Below are 23,547 nucleotides of genomic sequence, written 5' to 3'. Positions count from 1 at the left end.
ACAACATCATAAAAAGCCTTAAAAACCCACGAACAATTATTACTTCCCATGTTGCCTTATAACCACCTGGTTCAGCTCTTTTAAGCCTCAGCATCATGCAACACTATGAAACACAAAATAACAGAAAATGAAGGTTTTGCATTCTTGTTTGAACAGCCGACAGCGACACAAGTTGTTCACAGCTGGAACAAACAATCAGCATCACTGCTCTAAAAATGTGCGGCCTGAGTCTGTGATTGAAAGGTGTGTTTGATCATACATGTTGTAGTCATCCCATAATAAGTCTGTGCGGACTTGTGCGAGGAGTTTCACCCCATTCAACCAGCCTAACTCGGTCTCTGCTGTCTTCGAGGATGTCATCAAATTTAAGTGACATAACTCGTAGCCCAGTTTAGTGACAGGATCTTCTGTAGAGAAAATCTTTTGGCCAACTACATCAGGGCTAACGAGCCCATCGCATTTCAAACGCTCCCGCAAAGGCAGCTGAGATGAAAAATGAAGTCGACTTTTGATCACAACTGCGTTTTCTTGAAAGCGCATAGTGTCCCTCAATCCAGTCAGTTGTATAATAGTCCTTATATATCATAGTACTTTGTATTCAGATCGCTCAGTAGTAAATATAATATGAACTAGACAAGGAATTAAGGTGCAAGGTGTAATCCCTGGAAGCCAGCTATAAGCCTTGTCTTGTTCTTAATTACGGGATATTACAGAATAACAACTTAAATTTTTACACTATTTGTGTGGCATCTGTAATGTGCTTGTTAATCTTCTACGTGATGCAGTTTATACTGGCACTTTTCAGGTGTTAGTAGTTTTCACCTCCGGTTGACACCTGAATACGGTCTCGGTGAGGCTCGACTATCTGTAACAGATTTGGGACTACATCCTTCAGAGGTTTCAGCCACTGACCGGGGACACAGTCATTAGAAAGCAATTGAGCTGGACAACACAGAGGGGTGTACAGCGTGCCTCATACTGCATAGGTAAGAAGCCAAGGCATTAAACAGGTTTGGTCAAGAAGGCTTCCTCAGAGGTGACAAGAAGAAGCTGGAACTTGTCACGCATGCTGCATCGTTAAAACTCCCTCACTATGCACTGTTTCCTTTCTGTCAGCAGCCTCACTCTCTCCATCTCACTCAAGCATACGCACACACGGTGGTAAACATACAGAAACGCGCTACGCATCACACAAGACACAAGCACACATGCAATCAATCAGCCAAAAAAAGGGGGAGAAATCTGCCTGCCATTCCTTTGAGGTTTTGATGGACAACTGCAAACACGGCATCCGTCCATCCATCCGTCCATCCATGCACACGCGGACACAGACGTTGGGAACCATGCACAGGGACAAACATGCAATCAGTCTGCACATCAGTAAAAACACCAAGCATCACTTCTGCCGGTGCAGCGATGCTAGAGGACATTTGTTCAGACAGCGATTCAAAGCAGAGGGAAAGAAAACGGCACACACACATGTTCATACAGCAAAACACCGAACGACTGCACTGCTCATACGCCGGGTTGTGCAGCAGCAGCAGCCCTCGTCCGTCTTCACACACACACACACACACACGCACTCACAATCAGACACAGTGAATCAAACACATCTGTCTGCAAGCATGCTTTGTAACATCTGCCAGTCTTTCTAATTGATCCTGCCCCGCCATCCATTATGTCCACATGCGTGCTTCCATCCATCCACCCCCCCCATCTCCCCTGGCAACTGGAGGAAGATAGGGAAAGAGAGAGAGGCAGGGGGGGTAGGGGGGTATAAAAAGCCATGGCAGGTACCTGTAAATGAACCAGACGCTCCTATTCACAGGGCCAAGCGATGGCCAGGAAGAAGAGAGGGAGAGGGAGAGGGAGAGATCCTCCTCGCCGCATGCCCCCATCGCCATTTCCTCCCCTCCCTCTCCTCCTCCTCCTTCTCCTGCTCCTGCTCCTTCTCCTTCTCGTCTTCCAGCGAGAGAGCAGAGAGCGCAAGCCGCGAGAGAGGAGGAGGAGGAGGAGAGAAGGAAGAGGAGGAGAGAGAGATGGAAGAAGGGAAAGGGAGAGGGCCAAGCTCTCCCAGCCCCTTCATGCTTAAGACAGAGAGAGAAGGAATCGGAGAGAGAGAGAGAGACAGAGAGAGAGAGAGTGAGGGATGGAGATGGTTCGCTTTGACTGCGACAGAGAGAGAGAGAGAGTGAGAGTGAAGAGAAGGAGGGGGAGATGAAGGGGAATAAGGTGGTTTAAAAGAGAGAGAGAGGGAGAAATGAGGTAATTTAGATAGGGAGAGTGTGAGGTGATTGGGTTTGTTCACAGGGGGCTTCATGCACAAACATACAGTCCGGCTGGCATTCATGCAATCAACTCACACACAACCACCAAAACCACACACACTTCCTATCCCCCTCTGCTCCTTCATTCATTTCTCCTCACTCCTATAGTTTATATGCGTAGCGTTCACTCTGCCTATTTATCAATGTCCTGGTTTTTCCATTCATAAAAACAGACGTGACAGAGATAAAACTGTGCTTTGCAGTAATTCATTCAAAGGGGACATGGTAGAGGCCTCTTTAATGGTTGAAGAGCTATTATCATCATATGACATAATGTCAAAATTTAAGCCAAATTACCATTATGTAATACTACACAGAAAACAAACAGCATCTAATGTGCTCTTATAAATCTGACTTTACACAGATGCCTCTGCTGCTGCTGTCCTCCCGCTGTTACTGACCCCATGTGCCTTTAAATCACACTTAACCAACCTCACCCACCCACCTCATTTTTTTCTTCTTTTCCATCCTCTCATGCACACATGCACACCGATTTGCTGTAAACAAAGCATGAATGAGAGGGACAGAGCAAAGCAAAAAAAAGAGGAGGGGGGGGCATCAATGCAGACAGAAAGAGGGGATAGGACAGAGAAACAGCTGGTGGATGAGTGGCAGAAGGAGGATGAGCAGGAGGAGGTGGTGGAGGGAGGAGAGATATAGATTCTCTCAAATAGGCACTCACATCATCTCTTAGTCAGAGCCTCCTTCTTGGTATGTCGAAGTTGTCCTCCGTCGACTTTCCCTCCCTCCCTTCTTCCCTCTCCACGTTTGCACTCTCTCTCTCTCTCTCTCTCTCTCTCTCTCTCTCTCTCATCCTTTAGCCTTCCCACTGCATTTGAGGACGATCACAGCACTCGTCCTCTCTGTTCTCACATCTCTGCCTTTTTTGTCCCTCTGCCTGCATGTCAGGCTATACCACTGTGATCCTGTGTGTACAGTATGTGTGTTCATGCATGTTTGTGTGTGTGTGTGTGTGTGTGTGTGTGTGTGTGTGTGTGTGTGTGTGTGTGAGTGAGAGAGATAGAGAGAGAGAGCGAGAGGTGGGAGAGGAAGCAAATGTTGACAGAAGGTTCACATGATCGTTCAACACTTCAGCCAAAATTCAAGAAAGATGAATTGGACATGTTTAGAAATAAAAAAAGAAATAAAAGATGTAAAAGGCAGCGTGTGTGTTTTACTCAACAAAACACCACGGCAGCGTTTAACATGCTATTCTATGGCTCTCCTCCCCCCAAGCTGTGTGCTTGCTCGTCCTCATTTGACCCGCTGTTGGCCAAAAAAACGGTCCCATGTGGGCCTGCAAAGGAGCAGCAGCACGTACAGATTGTGTACAGTTGCTCAGAGCATCTGAGGCAATGACACATTGAGCTGATGAACTCTCAGTTCGTAACTCTTATTGAGACTAGTGTTTTAGTTCAAAGCTATGCATTTAGCAAAACAATATTCTCACACAGCAGTTTAAAACAATCTTTTGGTGACACAGTATAATTAACGAAGGGGTATGCGTGTTGTGTGCTAGTGACAGCTGTTCGTGTTCATCCAGACGGTGTATTTCCCAAAGCTTGTATTTCATGATTTGCAGCAAAAGCTTAATAGGTGACAGTGTTTAGTCTATTTGAGTGTGTTTTTCTCAGTTGCAGGTAGTTTGCTCAGCCTACTGTCAGCCATGATTAATCCTTAACTATGAATGGAGATTTATGGAACAAAACAAAACTGAAACCAAATGCAAATATTAAACAATAGATGAGTTCCTAATTTGATGCCGACTAATATATTATCTGGTGAGGTTTAATGGCATCTAAACATTCAAGCATGTTTCATTTTGAACAGGCTGACTGCTCTGAATTTAGCCACTGGTGGAAAAAAAAGATGAAAACGTGTGGAATATTAATGCAGCCATCCATTCAGGAAAAGGCAGAGTTATGTGGAGGAGCAAGAGCTGACAAACAACGGAAAAATTGTGAGTAAAGTATGTCATCTGAGGTGTAAGGGCATGGCTGATATATAGAATAACTCTCCATTTATTTCTCATTTGTCACTGACAGTTCCCAAGTCATCATATCCTTTAGTTCCTTTGTTCTTGTTAATGTAATTGCCAAACTGCATTATCGAGTTAAAGCTGAACGCTGGGTTTCTGTTATCAACCTGTGTCCTGAGCTCTAAACATCAGGCTACAAAATATATCCAGGCATCAAAGGCAGCACACAGTGGGCAGGACAGGTGGTGAGGATCAACATCAGCAGAGATTAGCCAATATGTTGAAAATGTGAAACTGAGCATGAATCAATCAGTTTTGGTAATTACCCAAACAACAACCAGCTTCGGGTATGTCTGACCACAGGATAAAAACAAAAGTAAGACTGTGAAACATTCGGAGAAAAAAAAAATGTTTTGCAAATAATTTGATTTTATACACTAAGTGGTTTTGCTGCTACATACCCATTCCTGGTCTGGTAAACTGCACAAAACAGGAACTGGCCATTTTGGTTTAATCTATATTAACCTTAGAGATTCATATTGGTCTCGCTTTTGAAATTTCATTTCACTCAGAATGAAGTTAAAAGATCCTTCTATCTGTCTTCAAACCCTGGCTGCATGCACAAATAAAAAAAACGTTGTCTCTTCTCTATCCATTTGTAAAAACATCTTTCTTCCATCATCCAACCTCTTCATCCCTCTGTTCGCTTCCTTTGAGTGCCCTTCACTGTCTGACCTCCAGATGGAGTCACCACGGGGAGGACAGGGTGATAGAAAGAAAATTAAAAAGTACAGGGGGGTTAGCAATACAGTGATGAATAGAAAAGCGAGGGAGGGATGCGGAGACGGTCAGGAGATGTGGCCAAATACAGAGGAATGATAGGAGGAATAGGTGAGATATTACATGTAGCGATAAAGGCTGTGAAAGTAGGCCCATGTGAGGGCGGCTCTGAGTCAGCCCAGCCATGCCTGGCCAACAGTCTCCGGCTCCTTCTGTGCCACAACGCGGCTTTAATTATCGATGATGTGCGTGCTAACATGTGCGCAAACATATGTGTGTGAGTTCGAGTGGTTGAGTATGTCACTTGCATGAAATGTCGCGCTGATGAAAAGCATGTTTATAATAAATTAAAGTGTGTGTGTGTGTGTGAGAGAGAGAGAGAGAGACAATCACAGAGTGAGGGATAAAGAGACAAATGTAAAGAGAAATTTTGAGGAATGAGACAGGAGGACGATAAGTGAGAGAATGATGAGAGAAGGAAACAAAGAGGTAGAAGGGGTAATTTGCATAAATAATACATCTGGCTGAAAATTTCTTTATTTATATGTAAATAATTGCCTCCTTTGGTCAGTCCAACTCCTCTATGCTGAGATCAGTTTGAATCAATGTGAACAACCATGACGTAGATGACTTAAGGAGATGTCAAACCACGTAAGACAATTCAGGAGAGTTCCCAGAGTTGTGTGTATTTATATGCTATAAAGAAGTTGTTCAAACAGCTGAATAAGAACATATTTTCCACTACTCCTAATAAAACTCTCTTGTCAATTAAACACTGAAGTGGAGTAAAACCACTACAAAGTGAGTTATGCCATAAAACTGTGATGTCTATTTTGGAAAGGTGCAATTATTTTTTAATTATAGTGGACTATGACCAGAAAAATGGGCTGTGTGAGGTCTGATTTAAGGTTCCACGTCAGATTATGAAGTTCTCAGTTGAAGTATTGCAGTAAATTGCACCATGAGAAGAGTGAAAAAAAAAACAAAAAAAACACAACAAAAAACACAAGCAAGACAAAGGTGCAGCATGGAAGGAATTAAAGTATACTTCATATATATTTACTTTAGATTTTACAATGATAGAAAACCAGTTTTCGAATAAAAATCTGTGTTGCCCCTTTAAGAATGAATAGTTGTGTGGGAGTGGACCCTGATTAAGTCGGTGGGTGGATGATCTGTATTAACACAAAAAAAGAATAATAAACTCCTGTTAATTTCAAAGGTCACAGCTGTGGTTTGGGGATTATTTGTGTCTGGTCCCATTGAGCAGTGATACATATGCAAGTGCCTGAAAATCAAGGCTAGTAATGATCATCTGGTCGACACAAAGATATTTCAGAGTTTGTCATCAAAGTGGTCTAACAGCACACAGGCCTAAAAACTGCAACCTGGAAAAGCGGCTCACAGCTCAGTGTCAAAACACACAAAGGAATGAACTTGTTAACTCATGTTAACTCATCCTCATATGACAAAAGTCCTCCTTTCTGCCTAGGTTAGATTCAGCAAAAACAACTCAGTCGAACACAACTGGTAGGCCTCTACCTTGAGGATGACTCCAGCGTGAAAGCAGGCGGATCAGCTTCTGGACCAGAGGCTGTGAACCCTCACACATCGTCATTGCACTGCATGAGTCACTCACAACACATCACACGAATCACAGCTGGAGCACATGAATCATCTGATCTGGGTGGATGTATACAGTATGTTGCCATACAAACAAATCCCCTGCCAGCATGCGCTGTATGTCTAAACAGTCGAAGCAGCAGGTTCGTAAAAAAAAGCCTGTCAGATTGAACTTCAGCACCCACTGAGAGGATGGACAAATCACATCATGCTCTTTAGCAAAGTACTTAACCCCTCATTTTTTTGAGCAGAGCTGCTCAAAGGCCAACAAATAAAAACAGTGGTGGTCATGATTAAACCTTCACGTCGTACAGGATGCTTTCATGCCTCATTCTGGTCCAAACAGACAGCTGCCACATCTAAACGGAGCATTGGTCAATCTCACAACCCCAAAGTGGTGTGTTCAGTTCAAATACCCCTCCGATAGGTGAAGCACCGCTCAGGTGTGACCTCATACTTAATGAACCCACGACTTAAACTACCTGTGCACACCCCAATACCCTTGGATGAAACAAGGAGATGATCGATTCGCTGTTCGGTGACAGCAAAAAGCACGGCTGCTCTTACCTGGGAGCGTCAAAGCTGTCGTAGGATCCCACAGTGTAATGGCGGAATAGTCTTTTGGCTCGTTCTCCACGGCTCTCTGGAACACAAAATCACAGGGACATCAGCTGTGGCCACACCTACATTAAATCCATTTGCAAGGTTTATTATACAGATACTGTTCAACATCACTGCTATCATTCTAGTGACATATGTGATGAAATATTACAGGTGGATCCCTCTCCTCTACAGTCACATGGTGAGGTTTCATGCCCAATTAGCAGGTTTTGAATTTTATTTTGTGGTTAAAAATAGAGCTTGTTTTTTATGACAGGCCACACTAGGTTGGAGCAAGCTGTACTGTACTGTTTATTAGCAAAGGGTAGGAGCTAACCTCAGCTAAAGACATGCTTATAATGCTCGCTTGTGTGTGACTTCTGGTGCTTACCTGATCGGTTGTCTTGGCTTCGAACCACCACTTCCTCCACGCAGTCAGAGGGGAACCAACCTGTGCGACCCCTCACCGTCCCCTCCCAGTACCCGCCCTCACCAATACTCAACACTATAGGCGGGGGGCAGGAAAGAGCATCGGGTCAAGAAAAGGCGACACAAAGACGTACCACCTAAACAATCTACAACACCAATGAGAATCGGACACACGCAAAAAAGACAAGAGTGTACGGACAGACGAGAAATAATGTGGACACACACACACACATACACACAGACATGCAAACCTCCTACATACTCACCAAGACATACATACCTGGTGACACCTTAGACTCACTCACAAACACACACATATTCATACCTGCAGACATTAAATACAAACATACATATAGAGACCTTACACTCACATTATGACATGACTGTTTCACAAACTCATCTAAAGGCACCTGAATCTGGCCTCTGAGGCTGAAAGACAGCCCTTACATCTACTGTTAAAATCCATCTCAAGAGTCTCGATAAGATAACTTGGTCTGCATGATCATGAGATTCTGTTCAGTCATTTGTGATACCTAACTGATTAATCCTCGTGGCTGTGAGGAATCTCTAATTTTTCTGTGATGGCCGCATAGTTTTACCCACTGGTTCCTTGTCATTCTCAGTCCATCCATCTGCTGTTTTACTGAGAACATCCAACGTTTCCGGGACTGAGAGAATATCCAACCGTAATGCACATTTTCAGCTAATTTATTGCTTTGGTTTCCGGTCTGCACAATGACTGAATTTCACCACTGTATATGGTGGAGGGAGGAAACAAACACAGAAAAGCTGAACCACGGCTAAAAGGGGAGGGAATACTGAACGTAAATTAGCCTTGCAACAAGAAATAAAACTTTAGTTGAGTGCTTTGGTTGCTCTACATCAGCTAGATGTATTTGGTAGGTATTTATTTGTAATGTAAGCAATAAAACGTTGATTAGATGATAGTGTATAGGGCTGTGTGGTCACTGGATATTGGCCAGTGTAGTATTAGCTAATGCTGGGTGGATTACTAAATGTTCTTTGGATGTAGCATCTGGCTGTGTGTCCAAAAAACTATATCAGCTGGCTAAACGGTGTTAGCTTAAAATCCGTTAATTAAATCTCACCTCCAAAATTGTCAAACCCCTGCAGTCAGCAGCTTACATACTATAAAGAAATGTTTGGGGCTATGCCAAACCCCCAAAACAGACACAGACTACAGCACATGCAATCCCATGTTACGCGTTTATTGGCGTCTCTAATGCAGCTTTGCATGTGCATGAATGTGCATTCAGTTAATTTCACACGTGTGCCCCTGTAAAAGCTGCCAGTCTGATTAATGTGGACTTTCCTTTTATTTGGACATGTGGTAAATTCCCTTTAAAGACATCTGGGAGTAGCTTGAAAGAGCAGTCTGTGTTTTACAATCTAATCAGGTGTGAAACAACATCACAAACACAGAGTCCAAACCAGACAGAAACCTCGGGTTCACATGGAAGACAAAGTGCAGTATATGCTCCACCACACACAAATATACTGTACACGTAGAACATCATGATGTGAAAACTCAGTATATATATGCACCTTTGACCCTGTCTCCCTTATTAAAAGTGATTTCTCGCTCTCCCTGTGCAGAGTGTGCCCGAGTGGCAACAAAGACTCGTCCTGGGACAGCGCTGTAGAGGCGTCTCCGCTGGCCTGCAGTTTGTACTGTGGTGGTGGTGGCAGCGGCAGGCCTGGGGAAGAGGAATGCTGCAGCTTAAAACCACATATGACTAATGACTATGACTAACCGAATGAAATACTCTCATTTCAGTTGTATAATTTATGATCTGAATATCATTTACTGCACAACAAAACATTTCACATCACCTAAGAAACCATATTTAAGACTTTTACAACCATTAAGGTTCAAATTATAAGACCTCTTTTAGAACAGCCAGGACCTTGATCTCAGCCTTCTCCACTCACCCTTGTCTCCGACTCTGCCTGCTCCTGTCTTCCTTGTCTCCAATCCTCCCACGGGACGGGGAGCGTGTTCTTGCTCCTCTAGGACTGCTGGAGCTCCGCAGGGTTCCTGTATGCTTATAGCCCTGTGACACACAAATACAGAAAGAGGTGATAAGGGGTAACTCATCTTCTTCTCTGCGGCTTAATTTTCGCATACTTCCATATCTATAATTACTTACACACTGATTTGACTGATTCATTTTACCTGGGGTTTTGAGAGCCTGTTTACATATTGTACACTGTCAATTGTCAATCTATTTATAAAGCACATTTAAAAACAACAAATGTTGGTCAAAGTGCTGTAGGAGCGGTCAGTGCATATAAAACACAATAAAAGTCTGAATGAAATGAGCAGCTATGAAACTGAATTAAATGACAAAGAATAAAAAATTTTAGAGGGGCTTTTAAAGCAAGCAGTGTCTGGGCTGGCCTAATGTGCAGCTGAGAAAGAACGATCTCCCCTGTGCTTCAGCCTAGTCCCTGGGACAACCAGAAGACCCTGGCCGGCACACCCAAGTGACCTTAATGTATTGTGTTGTTGTAAGAAATCAGAGAAATATGTCGGAGTCAGACCAGATTACAATATCAGCATGAATCATAATGAACATAATAAAATGGGTTAGTATTTCATAACTTTTGTATTTACGTTACATTTGGTACGTTTTAGGGCCATCAACCTGAAAATGACCTTACTGCACATAATGACGTCTATTTGGAAGGTGGGAGATAAGGTGCTGCAATTAGTAGTATTCACCACTAGATGTTGATAAAGGTCATCCACTACATTGCAGTATGTCTACTGTAAATTACTGGACCTGTGCAAAGTAAGTGGTTATTATGTGTGCCTTTTCCAATTCATTAGGACACTTTAATATAATCCTTTAATCCTTTAATTTATCCCACAGTGTTGAAATTTACCATGTTATAGCAGGACAGTCCACAAGGACAAGGACAAGTAAAACATTAAATGAATGCAAAACTAAAAATTTCATCAAAATAGTAGTTATAAGTATGTGGTCTAGCAAGCTTGGTTGTACTAATGCTCTCTAAAATGCATCCAAAAGATTCTTAAATCACTCCTTATTTATCCATATTGTGACCTTAAGGTGACACTGCTTCGTCAACAGTTTTCTATGTAAAGAACATAAAGTTCTGAGACAAACACGGATACCTGCACAGAGACGATGTTGGTGCTTGGGGCGTTGGGCACTGCCATCCACTCGGGCAGGTTCATGCTGCTGTCACTGTTGGCCCGGAGGAAGGGGTGAGGGTGGGGAATTGTCAGTGTGCGGGTGCTCTCCCGCCTCTGTGGAGCGTACTTTGGAGACTCCACAAAGGGAACTGGGAGGTAACGTGAGCCGGGTTAGAGAAAGAGAACAAAGAGTATTATTTTCTTTTGCATATCTTCTTTCTTACTCTTCATTCAAATTTCTAATGATGATAGTATTTTTTTTACATGTCGTTACGGAATATTCAAATTCTGTAACTAGCAAAAAATTCAGATCAGACTTACCCACATCTGTATCCCGGTGGTTTTTAATAATTTCTCCCAACTCAAAATGTCCGGACATAACAGCCACCTGATGAAAACAAACACAAAGCTGTGCAAAGACACCACGCAGCACCTGAAAACCCCCCAACACATCTTTGCGCCAGTCAATCATATTGTTCATTGATCATAATGCTTTCCCCATGTTGTTCTCTTTGTGGTTTGTGAGCGTGTTAAACGGACACAAAACAACAGATTGTCTCAGCCGGCTTTTTCTGCATTGACAGAGTTAATGTATGAAGATTAAGGGTTCACATGCAGTCCTGCCACATGGGACCTCTGTGTGCACCATGGCATAATAATGGTTTAAAGTGAAATTAGGCCCTGGAACTTTCTGCTACGTTAACTTAATAAGACAATAAACCATACCGCCACCCAACATGCATAATTACCCAGTCAGGCACTCAGCCATTACCTGAAAGGGGGTCTGCCCACTGTTATTCTTTGTGTCTTTATTTGCTCCCCGGTAGAGCAGAATTCGTGCACAGCTTTCCTGCAACAAACAGCGTTGATTAATGTGCATTTAATGTAAAACAATAATTGTATTGTTCATGTTTCACAGAGAAATGCATGAAATTTGTTCACAGTATGAATCTACTTTTAACATCATGTTATTGTTATAGTGCTTAAGATTCAATATACGATATGGAGATGCATATAAATATACAGCATATACAGTATATGTAATTAAGTTGTATACTATCATGAAATTTTGTTTTGAAATATTCAATATATTCAAGTAAAGAACTGTATATTTAAAAGATCCTTAGAATCTTAGGATGATGAGGTTTTCCAGTCCAGAATATTGAAACAAAAATTAGGTAAATTATTTAGAAACGACTTATGAAAATTAATAGAGTTTATCTCATTATACTGCATATATTATATCAAAAGAGGAGAACACTCTATAGGAGGTGGCATTTGGTATCTACCTTGTTGTATAAAGCACAGATGTGCAAGGCAGTGTTTCCAGAGGCATTCTGGGAGGAAGAGTCCGCCCCATAGAAAAGGAGGTGCTCCAGATGCTGCGAGTTACCATTCTGACAGGCCTGAGGATGAGCAGATCACAGAGGAGAGTTAGAAAGAGGACGAAGAAGGGGAAGCGAGAGAGAGAAAGAAAGGATGTGAAAACGGGACACATTTAGAAAAGGAGGTCAAAGTGAGGAAAACAAGATGCAGAGAGCAGAAAAACAGAAAAAGATTTATGCGGTAGTTTAAGAGAGAAATGATAGAGGCGGAGAAGCAAACAGGGATAAAGAAGAGACAGAGACACGGAGAGGCACAAGGTGACAGTTATCAAGTGACACCAGATTTAATTAACACTACCTACAAACTCAGAGGGTGAGAAGACAGCGAGAACACAAGTGAGATTTAATTATGATGATAATCGTAGCTACGGTATTAAGAGCCATCATTACACATACACACACCTTCAACAATATTATAGCTACATATTGAATTGTGATTTTTATATATTATGTTAAAATAATCAAATCAATCTGGAAAGTATGTTAAACAGTTCACTTACAACTGGTACATTAGCAACACATGTTGACTTCAGCATCACTATTTGTTGTTAAACATGATAATGAACTACAGCCTCCTCAATCAAGCATGATTTTAATTCAAGGTCGCATGAATTTATTTAAATGCCTAAATACAACAGAAATTTACCTGAATGAGGACACAAACCAATCTCAACACACACACGCAGACGGTGTATGACGGAGCCCGTGACTGGCGAGAAGCACAGCAGAGACAGATGCTGATGAAGTGTACACATCACACTGAGATGAACAGGCTGATACCTTTATTTTTCCTCCTGGCCTTGCCTGTCCACATCACGTCAGCTGTTATATGAGGCCACAGAAGCTGGATGGGTAGGATGGAGGATGAAATAGTGTTTCATGGCATGAATGGGTTTTGACATGGACACACACTGGAACACAGAGTACACTGGCACATTACAAGAAGATAATCTCTTAAAAAGAGATGCACGCACGCAAAAACTAAAACTCGACAGATTCCATTAGACTGAAAGATATTTCTCCTAGAACCCAAATTGTGTATCATTCCATTTCGTATTTTATGTTATTTTGTCTAGAGCTGATTTAGTATTAAAGCGCTGAAGAGCACACAGGGTATTACGCAAATTAATTGCTAGCGAATTGCTTTTAATCTCTGAAGAGTTAAACACTCTCTCGGATCAGGCTCCCTTCAGATGTTAAGCACACATTTGCAAACTCAAAAAATACCTGATGTGTTTCATCCCAGCCGTTCTCATCCCTGATGCCCAGCTTGGCGCGGTGGAAAAGCAGTGTTTCGCAGCAGGAGGTGTCGCCCCCGGTCAGCACAGTGTGGTAGAGCGGCGTCAGCCCTCGCCGGTCCTTGTAGTCTGGAGATGCACCCAGAGAGAGCAGGACCTGCAGGACCACAGAGCAGAAGGTTAAACCTCATCTGCTGGTCATTTTCAAATCCTGAGAGTAGTGATAACCGCTTGGGAGTTTGATACACAATGAAGGAATGATTATTTAAACCGTATGAGCTGTATATATGTATGCTGTATATTGTGTGAGCTAAAATAATAAGAAAACTGGAAGAAAAAATATGTTGTGCTGGTTTCCAACTATGATACAAGGAACATTGAGGGAATTTAAATGAAGGTAGGAGTACATTCAGGGTTCAGAGGGGTCATGAAACACCCGAGGCTAAAGAAAATTACGTATTGAAGCAGAGTGTGATGTAAACACTCATGCAGTTTAGCTGGGTTTCTTTCCTTTGTGGAAAATGTGGGCTCTAACAATGCAGCACATGCAATTATCGCCACCTGAATGACTTTCTCCTCAAACAGGTACCTGGATTCTTGGCAATTTGGGAGCTGAAAAGCTGGACAAACGCCTAAAATGTAAATGTGCCACACGCCTTGAAAAGCAGGCAGTCTTATTGTTACTGTCTTTCTCTCTCCCTCTCGATGAATAAAATATTGGAGTTGTTTTTTCACATGCGTTTTGTGTGTGGGTAGGTGGGTGTATGTGGCTGAGTGCTGTGTATGCTATCTTCAACTAGTCATATGGTAACACAAATGAGGATAATACTGTATCAAATTCAGGGCAAACATCCATCTCTCTCTATATATATCCAGTGTGTAGGTTGGAGACGGACCTAGAATCCTTTTAAAATGAAAAGTCATTAATATTTGCAGTAAGATAGCCGCATTTCCATAAAAGGACGATAACATGTGTGAATGTTTACCAGCAGGGCTGTATGGCGGTGGCCTCGAACAGCCTTGTGTAGAGGTGTGAGTCCATCTTTGGCACGGAAATCAATATGAGCTCCTCCATCAACCAGGACCCGGATGGGCTCGCCTCCACCTGGCTCACACTGCACTGCCAGGGACAGAGGCGTCTCTAAAGAACACACACAGATTGAGACATATGGTTTTTAACTGATGGAGGGACAAGGGTCAAGAGCAGGGTGTCAAAATCAAATGATTAATTTTTTTTAATTTGTCTTTCGGGTCACTTTAACCTTTAGAAAAAGACATTTCTGGTGTCCAGCCCGAAGCTGTGAATCAGATGATTTTCATTGCTCTAAAGCATTAGATTAAGGTGTAGTGTGTACGTTATTCAAAAAAAAAAAAATAAAATGCTGTCCATTACTGCTACCAACCGCTGATCAGCAGACTTACAGAGAGAAGCATACATTTCTTCACAGCTGTACTTTGAGCTAAACGTGAAAACTGTCTACCAACCTCACAATGATAAAGGAGCTATCATGTTTTTCTCCATTATTGTAGTTTTAATATAAAGTGTGAAAATTTGTTAGGAAATGAAAAGACTGAACAATTAATTTTGACGACTTCAACCAAATAATTTTTCTTTATTTAATTTGAGTTTGCTTGTATTGATACGTTGGTAAAATTCTTTCTCTGTATTTAATCCATTAATTCCTTCACACAGTGTGAACACTTAAAGCTGTTGGTGGGGGGTGCTATAGATATAAGAGGATACAAACCAACGATCTTACAGTCCCCAAAGCTGTGTTATTTCATCCAGTTACCCGTCCGCAGACAGGCACATGGACTAAGTGAAATTTCAGCAATTCTGTGTCATAACCCTGTTAACCCACCCAACCCGATACTACAAAAGAAGCACCTATAAGGATAAAAGCATTTAAAATGTTCCAAGTTAAAAACAGAGTAGGTACGGAGCATTGGCTGTCATGACAAGTCACAACAGAGGAAAATGACTCTGTGCTTTTATGTCAGGTACAAATACTTTGGGGAAATGTTTTGACTGCACTTCCTCTGTAGTTGCAATGTCAGGATGACATGGGGAATCCCCATTTAGCAGTTCTTCTGGCAAAGATGGAAGTAAGCCCCTCTTGACAGGAACCAGGCTGAATGAGGCAGAGTTATTTTTTTAAGAGAGAGTTTCGGGGAGGCAGACAGGATCAGTGTAAAAACAAGTTAACAACAACAATTGATGGAATGTGGCTGTCCCAGGACAACAGAGATCACATCTCTGCCCTGCCTATAAAGATCTAAAAGGAAAACCATTTCCAACCACGAGGATCCCATGACGTGTCGTGACATTTTCTGTAGATTTTGGTTAATTCTAATCAGTTTTTCTAGACAGAGAGAGAAAGTTTTTTCTACAGCATAAGCAAGCGTAAGCTGTTAAGGTAAGGATTCATTAACAGAAGCGTGAAATCATAATTCTTTTCCTCGTTTAAATGATCAAGTAATTTCCGATACCTGACTAAACAAACCTTAGCACAGAAGGACAGACATCCTTGTCAAATTCCAATTCCAAAACTTAAAAATAGCATCAAACACCTGATGTAACATTTTTCAAGGTTTGAATACAGTACATATGAATACAGTATGTTAGTAAGTGGCGTTCACAAGGGATCTCTGTTGCCCCCCTGTGTTCTGCAGTGGGAGTGTATTTCACACCCTTGATGACGGGATATGTTTTGTGTTTTGACACTTGCTCCCAGAACGGCTGGAGTGACACAGAGAAGCACACCCAAACTGCAAATGAGCCGTCTGCTGTGCCCCCTAAGCATTAACAGGATCTCAGAAAAGCCACCAAATTGTGAACAGCACTGGCTCAGATCATTTCACAGAGTGTTAGAACAACATACTGCAGGGATGAAAGCCAAAAAAAAAAACAGAGGAGTGGGTTTGCTGCTAGCGGACAGTTTAAAGGTTGAGTTTATACAGCAGAGCCTCGGGTCAAACAGCTGCTGGCTACCAGCGTGCCAATTAAGCTGCTAGGGGATGTTGGGGCGTGTTTTCAAATAAATGCACTTTAAGTATAGTCTCTTATAACTGTATCAGGATAGGAAATTACACTGTGGATAAGTGACTGAAGAGGAAGTAAGTGCTACATGAGAGATGCAGCACTACTTACCCCCAGTGTCAGAATCCTGATAGTTGGGATCGAGGCCTTTGTCTAAGAACTTGCCCATCTTGTCCACTGCGCTGGTTTGAATGTAATCCATGAATTTTTTCAGACTAGCCTGCATATGGAGAGAAGAGTATTAGAGGGGTATGTAGAGAGATATATACAAAAGTGGAGAATCACAGCAACAGCAAAAACTGTTATGCAGGTTCACCAAGCCTAGACAATGACGAGATTTTATTTAAAGCTCCTAAAAATAATGACGACATTTTATTATAAACTGATAAAACACTGTGTGTAAGCGTAGAACCCCTCCATATAATATATTGAAGTGTAGTACACAGTATAATATTCAGGTACAGCTCAAAAGTTTAATATTTTTTGTCAACCACTTCAGAAAGTGAAACTTATGTCTATATCTAGATTATTACTCATAGAATGAAATATTTAAGCCATTATTTCTTGTAATGTTCATGATTATGGCTTACAGATAATGAAAACCAAAAAAACAGAATATTGTGAAAAAGTTCAACATTGGAAACTCATGGTGTCACACTCAATCAACTCAAAACACCTGCAAAGGTTTCCTGAGCACTGATGACTTGGGGTGCCAGGTCGTCTGCTGGTGTTGGTCCACTGTGTTTTCTGAAGTCCACAGTCAACGCAGCCATCTACGAGGACATTTTAGAGCACTTCATGCTTCCTTCTGCTGACGAGTTTTATGGAGCCCACATTGCCAAAGGTACCAATAGCTGGTTCAATCACCATGGTGTTACTGTGCTTGACTGACCAGTAAACTCACCTGACCTGAACCCCACAGAGAATCTATAGGCTATTGTCAAAAGGAAGGTGAGAGACTCTATGATGCAGACTATAGAACTTTTTCATAATATTCTAATTTTTTGAGCTGTACCCGTATTTAATACAATCAAAATACCTCATGCATGCGTGGAAAATAGGCACAGATCAACAACTCAATGAAAAACACCTACACATACAGGTACTGTATATTGTACAGTACTGATTTTTATCAGGATGGTGTCAGATTCCTATAAATGTAACACAGAACTCACATTAGAGATCAACAAGGTGGGTTTCATACCTTAGTGTGCAGTTTGGCCAGTTGCTTCTCATCTAGGTTTGTCTGTTTGTACACCCTGGTCTTGTAACGAAACTAAACCAGATACAAGGAAAGAGAAAGAAAACGAAGAGTTAATCCTAATACTGAGGCCTTTGTCCTCAATTCTCTCAGCTTTTGGCCTAGATCCACAAAATGTCTGCAGATTTATTGTATGGAGAAGCTTTATCTGGTTTGCTATACAAGGGTCCTCCTCTACATCACTGAAGACATGAAATTTGAAAGTGGTCTGGCTATGCAGCAGTTTAAAAACTATTTATAGCATCCATTGGGTAGCAATGCTGCATGAAAAGAAGGTGACTGCACTAACTGGGTCAGTTTAAAGGGTGTAAGACTAAACAGGTCAAAAAAACTAAACTGAAATATCCCTTGAAGAAATGTGTATGATCCTGGTTCATAAAACTGAATTTTATATTAGATTACTTAAAAGGCTCAACAGAAATTGCGAGTGGATGTAATTAAATTTTAAAAAATCAATAAAATGATGCTGTCTTACGGGATCTGAAAGTAAAACTCTCCTGGAGTGTGATGCAAAAAACTGGAAGTCCTAATCTACTAAACAGATCTTAATTTCTTCCACACATTAGTGACTCTTAAGTGAAAACATTATAAATATGTTCCTCACTAACAATCTGTTAATGTGTTAAGACAATTCAAACGGTACAATTTAACTTTTATGACAGCTCCTCAGGGCTGACTATTACATTTAAGAATAACAGTGACATCTTGAGGACAGTTGAGAGACATCAAGTCAAGTCTTCATTACCTCCAAATATGGTACCCCTTTCTCAAAGGACTGTGGGTACTCTCTAAGCAGCCTCTCCTCCTCCAGAAACTTGGCATCGTAGCCGTCCGTGGCAGGCTGGAACAGACCATAGTTCAGGACATCTCGCAGAGATTCAGTCAGGGAGCAAAGCACCTGCTGCTTGGCCTTCCACACCGTTGCTTCTGGGTTAAACCGCAAACATTTCTGCAGATAGACAGACGGAAGCTGTTTTAGCTCAATTAAGGAACAAAATTAAGGAACTAACTTTTTTTAAAATTTATTACATCTTAACAAGTTACACACTTAAAAATATTTTACTAACTATTTAATGTACAGTATAGTTATGCAACTTGAGCAATCAGATTAGATATTGGGAGCCATCGTTGAATAACTGGATCACCTTTAGCTAATTTAGATCTTTTTGTGAAGGCACATTTTGTGCAAAAGCCAGAAATATTCGTAAACTAGATTTTTAAAACTATAAACTCAACACTGTCTGAGGATCTCAAGCTGCATTCTGCATATTGAGTAAAATTATTTGTATTATTTGTCAGATTTGTGCCTTGAACATGAACAGGAAGTAGTACCAGGATGTTAAAACTGGGGTGTTTTGATTTTGGCTTCAGAAGATGGAGGTGACGGGCGGCACAGTAGTTTCTGGTGGTTAGCACTGATGCTTCCCTGCTTGTTCTTCTTGTATCCTGTGTCTCCGTGGGTTTTCTCCACGTTAGGTTAGTGATTCTAAATTGGCTGTAGGTGTGAGTGTGAGTGCGAATGGTTGTTCGTCTCTGTGTTAGCCCTGCAATAGACTGGCGACCTGTCCTGGGTGCACCACGGGGAGGTTTCAGCCTTTTACTGAGATTTAACCTCAAATGAAAAAGTGCTTCTTAAGATATATATATCTAACTGATTACTACATTTACTTCATAGATGGTTTAAGATTTTCATATATAACACAAAACAATGCTGAGGAGTAAACCAAGATTCTGGGGCCACTTGTCATGTTTCAGATGTCTGTAGGCAGTATGTTCTGCCAAAGTGAGATTTTCCACATTAAAATAATTGTTTGTGGCCTAAAGTAGTCTGTATGAGAGCCCTGAGATAGCTTACTTTTTTGCTCCACAATAACGCAAAGCAAACCGCCAAGACAACAGGACAGTAGTTTCAGATGAACTCTGACGGTTATTTGAGCAGCCCAGTCAACGACCACACTTAATACTTAAACCTTACAGAATTTCTGTGGAGAGACCTGCAGATGGCAGTTCACAGCTGCTTCCCATCCAATCTGTCAAAGCTTGACAGGATCTCACAGGAAGAATGGGAGTAACAGCCCAAATCCAGGTGTGAAAAGTGACTTACCCAAGAAGGCTGGAAGCTGTAACTGATGCCATGGAGCACTATTTACGGACGGCAAACTAGTTTGGTGGGTCTCAATAGGTTTTTTAAAAAAACCTTTCAGTTCAGTGTAGTTACATTTATAACAAGATAAAGTGAGCAAAATGGGAAGAACAACTGTATAGTTGAAGGTGCCATTTTCTGTACAACCAGTAAACGGTATTCTTATCAAGATGATTTGGTGGTTGATGGTTTTAAAAATATAGCAAAATTGCTAATTGTAGCAAATCAATAGTGTGGCTTTTTCCTCCAACATGAATCATCTTGTGAACTATCTCAGAACACCTTGAAAATAGCACAATATCAGATGTGGGACCACTGTTTTACAGTGTGAGCTCTGTGGCAGTGGATGCTCTCATTGACTGCAGAGCTCTGAGGCTGTTAGCCGTTGAAGCCAGAAGGGGGAGACAGCACCAGAGTGAAGTGAGTGATTCCCGGTGGCCTCTGCTTTCAGGCAGCATATGAACGCCGGTTTGGTGCAGGTTTAAGAGTCTCATTTATGGTTGTGAATGGTCAAATGCATAACAGCTCAGAGGCTCAGTCAGCAAAGTGGAACGTAACTCACTACACAGATGGCTGACAGAAGGGTTTTGGCGCCACTCCCCTCCCTGCTCTCAATCCCTTCCCCTGTCTCTCTCCCTCATCTTGCTCTGAGTAGAGTTGGGTTGCATTTTGACCTTGATGCACCAGCAGGATGAATGGCCATGCAGAGCATTGCCAGCTGCAGGGATCCCTGCCTCTTACTGCATTACTGCAGCCCTCTTAAAACAGAGAAAATAGCTTCATTCATTCATTGTCACTCACTTTAATCTCTTTACACACATTTTGTGTGTGGTTGTGTGTGTCCTACAAAGAAAGAGATAAAACCCTGCACGCTGGGTTTGTGCAGCGGAGTAACATCAGATTTTCTCCCTCTATTTTATTCAGTGTCTCCATTCGCGCACAGCCAACCCAGTCACCATGGCAACCGGTTCATTAGTGGAGCAAGCTGCTTGTTGCCATAGAGACATTCCTGTGTTCCCTTGGAGATGGGGTACTGGAAGGGTGCGTGTGTGCTTGTGAGTGAGCATGTGCATCAGCGTGAATTGGTTGTTGTGCGTGTGTGCGTTTGTGTGTGTGTTACACCAGCGTGGCGAAATAGAGCACAGAGTAAAAGGGTGGGGAACGTCTAAGATTCTGAGTATGGGAGAGTACAAGAGGATGGAGAGGTGTGTCTGTTTGTATTGGATTAGGCTTCACACACACACAGACGTGCACACGAGCCTACACGTTGCATTTACAGTCTCATCAAAGGAAGGAAGCCAACACTCTAAAATGAATCACAACCACAGCTGGAGAGAATGAAGGTTAATGATTCATATTGCATATTGTTCAGGGAGAATATTTCCACATTAGAATTGTTAAATCATGGCACACTGTAACTGAACTATATTGTAAAAATACACTGTTTAGAGATTTCACCTAATCAGCCTCTCTTATTGATCTGTATTTCTGCATGAAAATTATTGATCCACATTCTACCTGCCTAGTCAATTAGGACTCATCACATATTCATCATCTGAGGCATATGAGCTGGGTTCAAGGTTTCTTCCTGTTAAAAGGGAGTTTTTCCTTGCCACCGTCGCCCTCAGGCTTGCTCTGGAGGTTGCAGGCTGTTTTTTGTGAAGCGTCTTGAGACAATTTGTATTGTTATTGGCGCTATATAAATAAAACTGAATTGAATTGAATTGAATTTGAAATGGCACCTGGTTCAGTAAAAGGGTATTTCCCCCCTGATTCCCCTTCCACTACAGAATTTTGTGAACTGCATATATCATAATAATAGTCTGTACAGTGTGCTTTACTTACAACACAGACTGCCTTGCATCATATTGTATTTCCTCCAGTTTTGTTGTAGTCTCTGTTGAGAGTTTGGAGCACCCTCTAGTGGAAGACCAAATGTCCATGTTGAAAATGTGAAGATGCAGTGTCTTTTCGTTGCACACAGAAATTGCTGTAAATGCCAGGAAGGTGGTTATGTTTCCTGTTCCATTACAGGAAACATATTGTCCTAGCAAACTGTACTTCAAATTTCAAAAACAAAAGTTCTTGTTCTGTGGCTGAAATATTACTGTATGTGACATCACTGTTCCATCCTGGAAGATGTTACAAGCAAAACAATATTGGAACACAGTTTGGTTTCTGACTGTCAGAATTCAGCGGACACTTGAAACCAGGACTTTTTGTTTTAGCTTTTTGTCATTGTAACATAGGATAAGGTGCTTATAGAAATTTCTATTGATGTACTCCATATACTCTCTCATCCAGATTTGTAGATTACTGATAGCAATACAATGTTTGCATGGGCAAAACAACGTAATCAGACCCTGATTATAAAGGAGACAGTAGTGCATCTACACTATAAAGGAACTTAATGTCACTGCTTTTGCGTAACTCATTATACAATTTTCAGTTTCATATTAAGACATTAATGCAAGCCCTTCTGATTCTCTCGTGGTTTTATCATTATGCAGACCAAAGATTCTGTCTTGCCTCCTAAAGCTGTGATCACACTTTCCCACTCATATACGCCCACTCACTCTGTCCATGCTGCTCTTTATCTTCCCCTGCCTATCTCTATCTTATTCTCCCTCCTCCTTCCCTCTCTCCTTCCATCTTTCTGTAACAGCTCTGTCACTCGTCTATGCAGAAATAAGAGTCGTTCCTATCTCCTGTCTCTGGCATTCTCTATCTCTGCCCCTATGGCCTTTTTTCCTGCAGGCCAAGTGCAGCAGGGACTAGAAGCCTTTAATGAGATCTTTGGGGAAATAACCCCACCCCCACCCCCCACCCCCCCACCAATAACACGCAGTCACGCACATGGCAGCCATGTCGCCATTTAACTTCTCTTTCCTCTCTGTTTCTGTCTGTCCTTCCCTCTTTAGCTCATCACTTTATCTAATCAGAAGTTTAGAATCGTTCATTTCTTTTGAAGGATTGCTGTCATTCTTTCTGTGTCCCGTTTCCTCTTTCTTCATTGTGACCTGTCCATCACATGTTGCCCTCCCTGCTCATAGTTTCCTCTCCTTTATCTCAGCACCCCTTTTCACCTTTGAGGCTGCTTTCATAATAATAATACTCTCTCTACAAGGCTGTAGTGACATGGAGAGGTGGATTCGGTCTGTGTCCTCTCATCTTCACATATCTCACCTCGTAGCGTTTCAGTGGCGAAGTGCTTGTGAGGCTGAAATGCGCTCAAGGGCTGCTGCTAATACTTCAGAGTTGCCCGAATTTCGCTAAAGTCAAACAACAGAGAAAAACTCATTTGTTTCATGCTGTTTAATGCGCTCTGCAGGCAAATGCCAAGTTGAGTGTGTGTGCGTGAGTTCGACAATCGAATAAACCTGAAAACAAAACTGCGTTCACCTCCTGCTGTGACAGTACCATATGAATGACTTGAGATACTGTTGCTACTTGCTGTGCAGATGAACGAGTTAATGAACCAGTGCTTTTCACATCAGCCGCCAGTTGAAGAGGTAGGAGTATGGAGTATTAGGGCTCACAAGGACAGCTAAGACAGGCA

At 41.9% G+C, this 23,547-nt stretch overlaps 1 protein-coding gene across 1 annotated transcript in view; it reads right to left on the bottom strand.

Moving 5' to 3' along the window:
- The window catches only part of shank1 (SH3 and multiple ankyrin repeat domains 1), a 65,406-nt gene that overhangs the window by 17,348 nt on the left and 24,511 nt on the right, over nucleotides 1-23,547 (bottom strand). The window contains exons 3-15 of the mRNA XM_047571939.1: nucleotides 18,591-18,794; nucleotides 17,789-17,860; nucleotides 16,696-16,804; nucleotides 14,531-14,685; nucleotides 13,534-13,701; nucleotides 12,211-12,327; nucleotides 11,694-11,771; nucleotides 11,243-11,309; nucleotides 10,901-11,070; nucleotides 9,691-9,812; nucleotides 9,304-9,455; nucleotides 7,700-7,813; nucleotides 7,276-7,351 (exon numbers count right to left, since the gene is read on the bottom strand). Of these exons, the coding sequence (XP_047427895.1) occupies nucleotides 7,276-7,351; nucleotides 7,700-7,813; nucleotides 9,304-9,455; nucleotides 9,691-9,812; nucleotides 10,901-11,070; nucleotides 11,243-11,309; nucleotides 11,694-11,771; nucleotides 12,211-12,327; nucleotides 13,534-13,701; nucleotides 14,531-14,685; nucleotides 16,696-16,804; nucleotides 17,789-17,860; nucleotides 18,591-18,794 (1,604 nt within the window). The remainder of the gene's footprint in view (nucleotides 1-7,275; nucleotides 7,352-7,699; nucleotides 7,814-9,303; nucleotides 9,456-9,690; nucleotides 9,813-10,900; nucleotides 11,071-11,242; nucleotides 11,310-11,693; nucleotides 11,772-12,210; nucleotides 12,328-13,533; nucleotides 13,702-14,530; nucleotides 14,686-16,695; nucleotides 16,805-17,788; nucleotides 17,861-18,590; nucleotides 18,795-23,547) is intronic.

The sequence above is a fragment of the Mugil cephalus genome, chromosome 20 (assembly GCF_022458985.1).
Source record: "Mugil cephalus isolate CIBA_MC_2020 chromosome 20, CIBA_Mcephalus_1.1, whole genome shotgun sequence".
NCBI lineage: Eukaryota > Metazoa > Chordata > Actinopteri > Mugiliformes > Mugilidae > Mugil > Mugil cephalus.
Note: the sequence above shows the minus strand (reverse complement) of the source record. Positions and strands in the feature narration are given on the sequence as shown.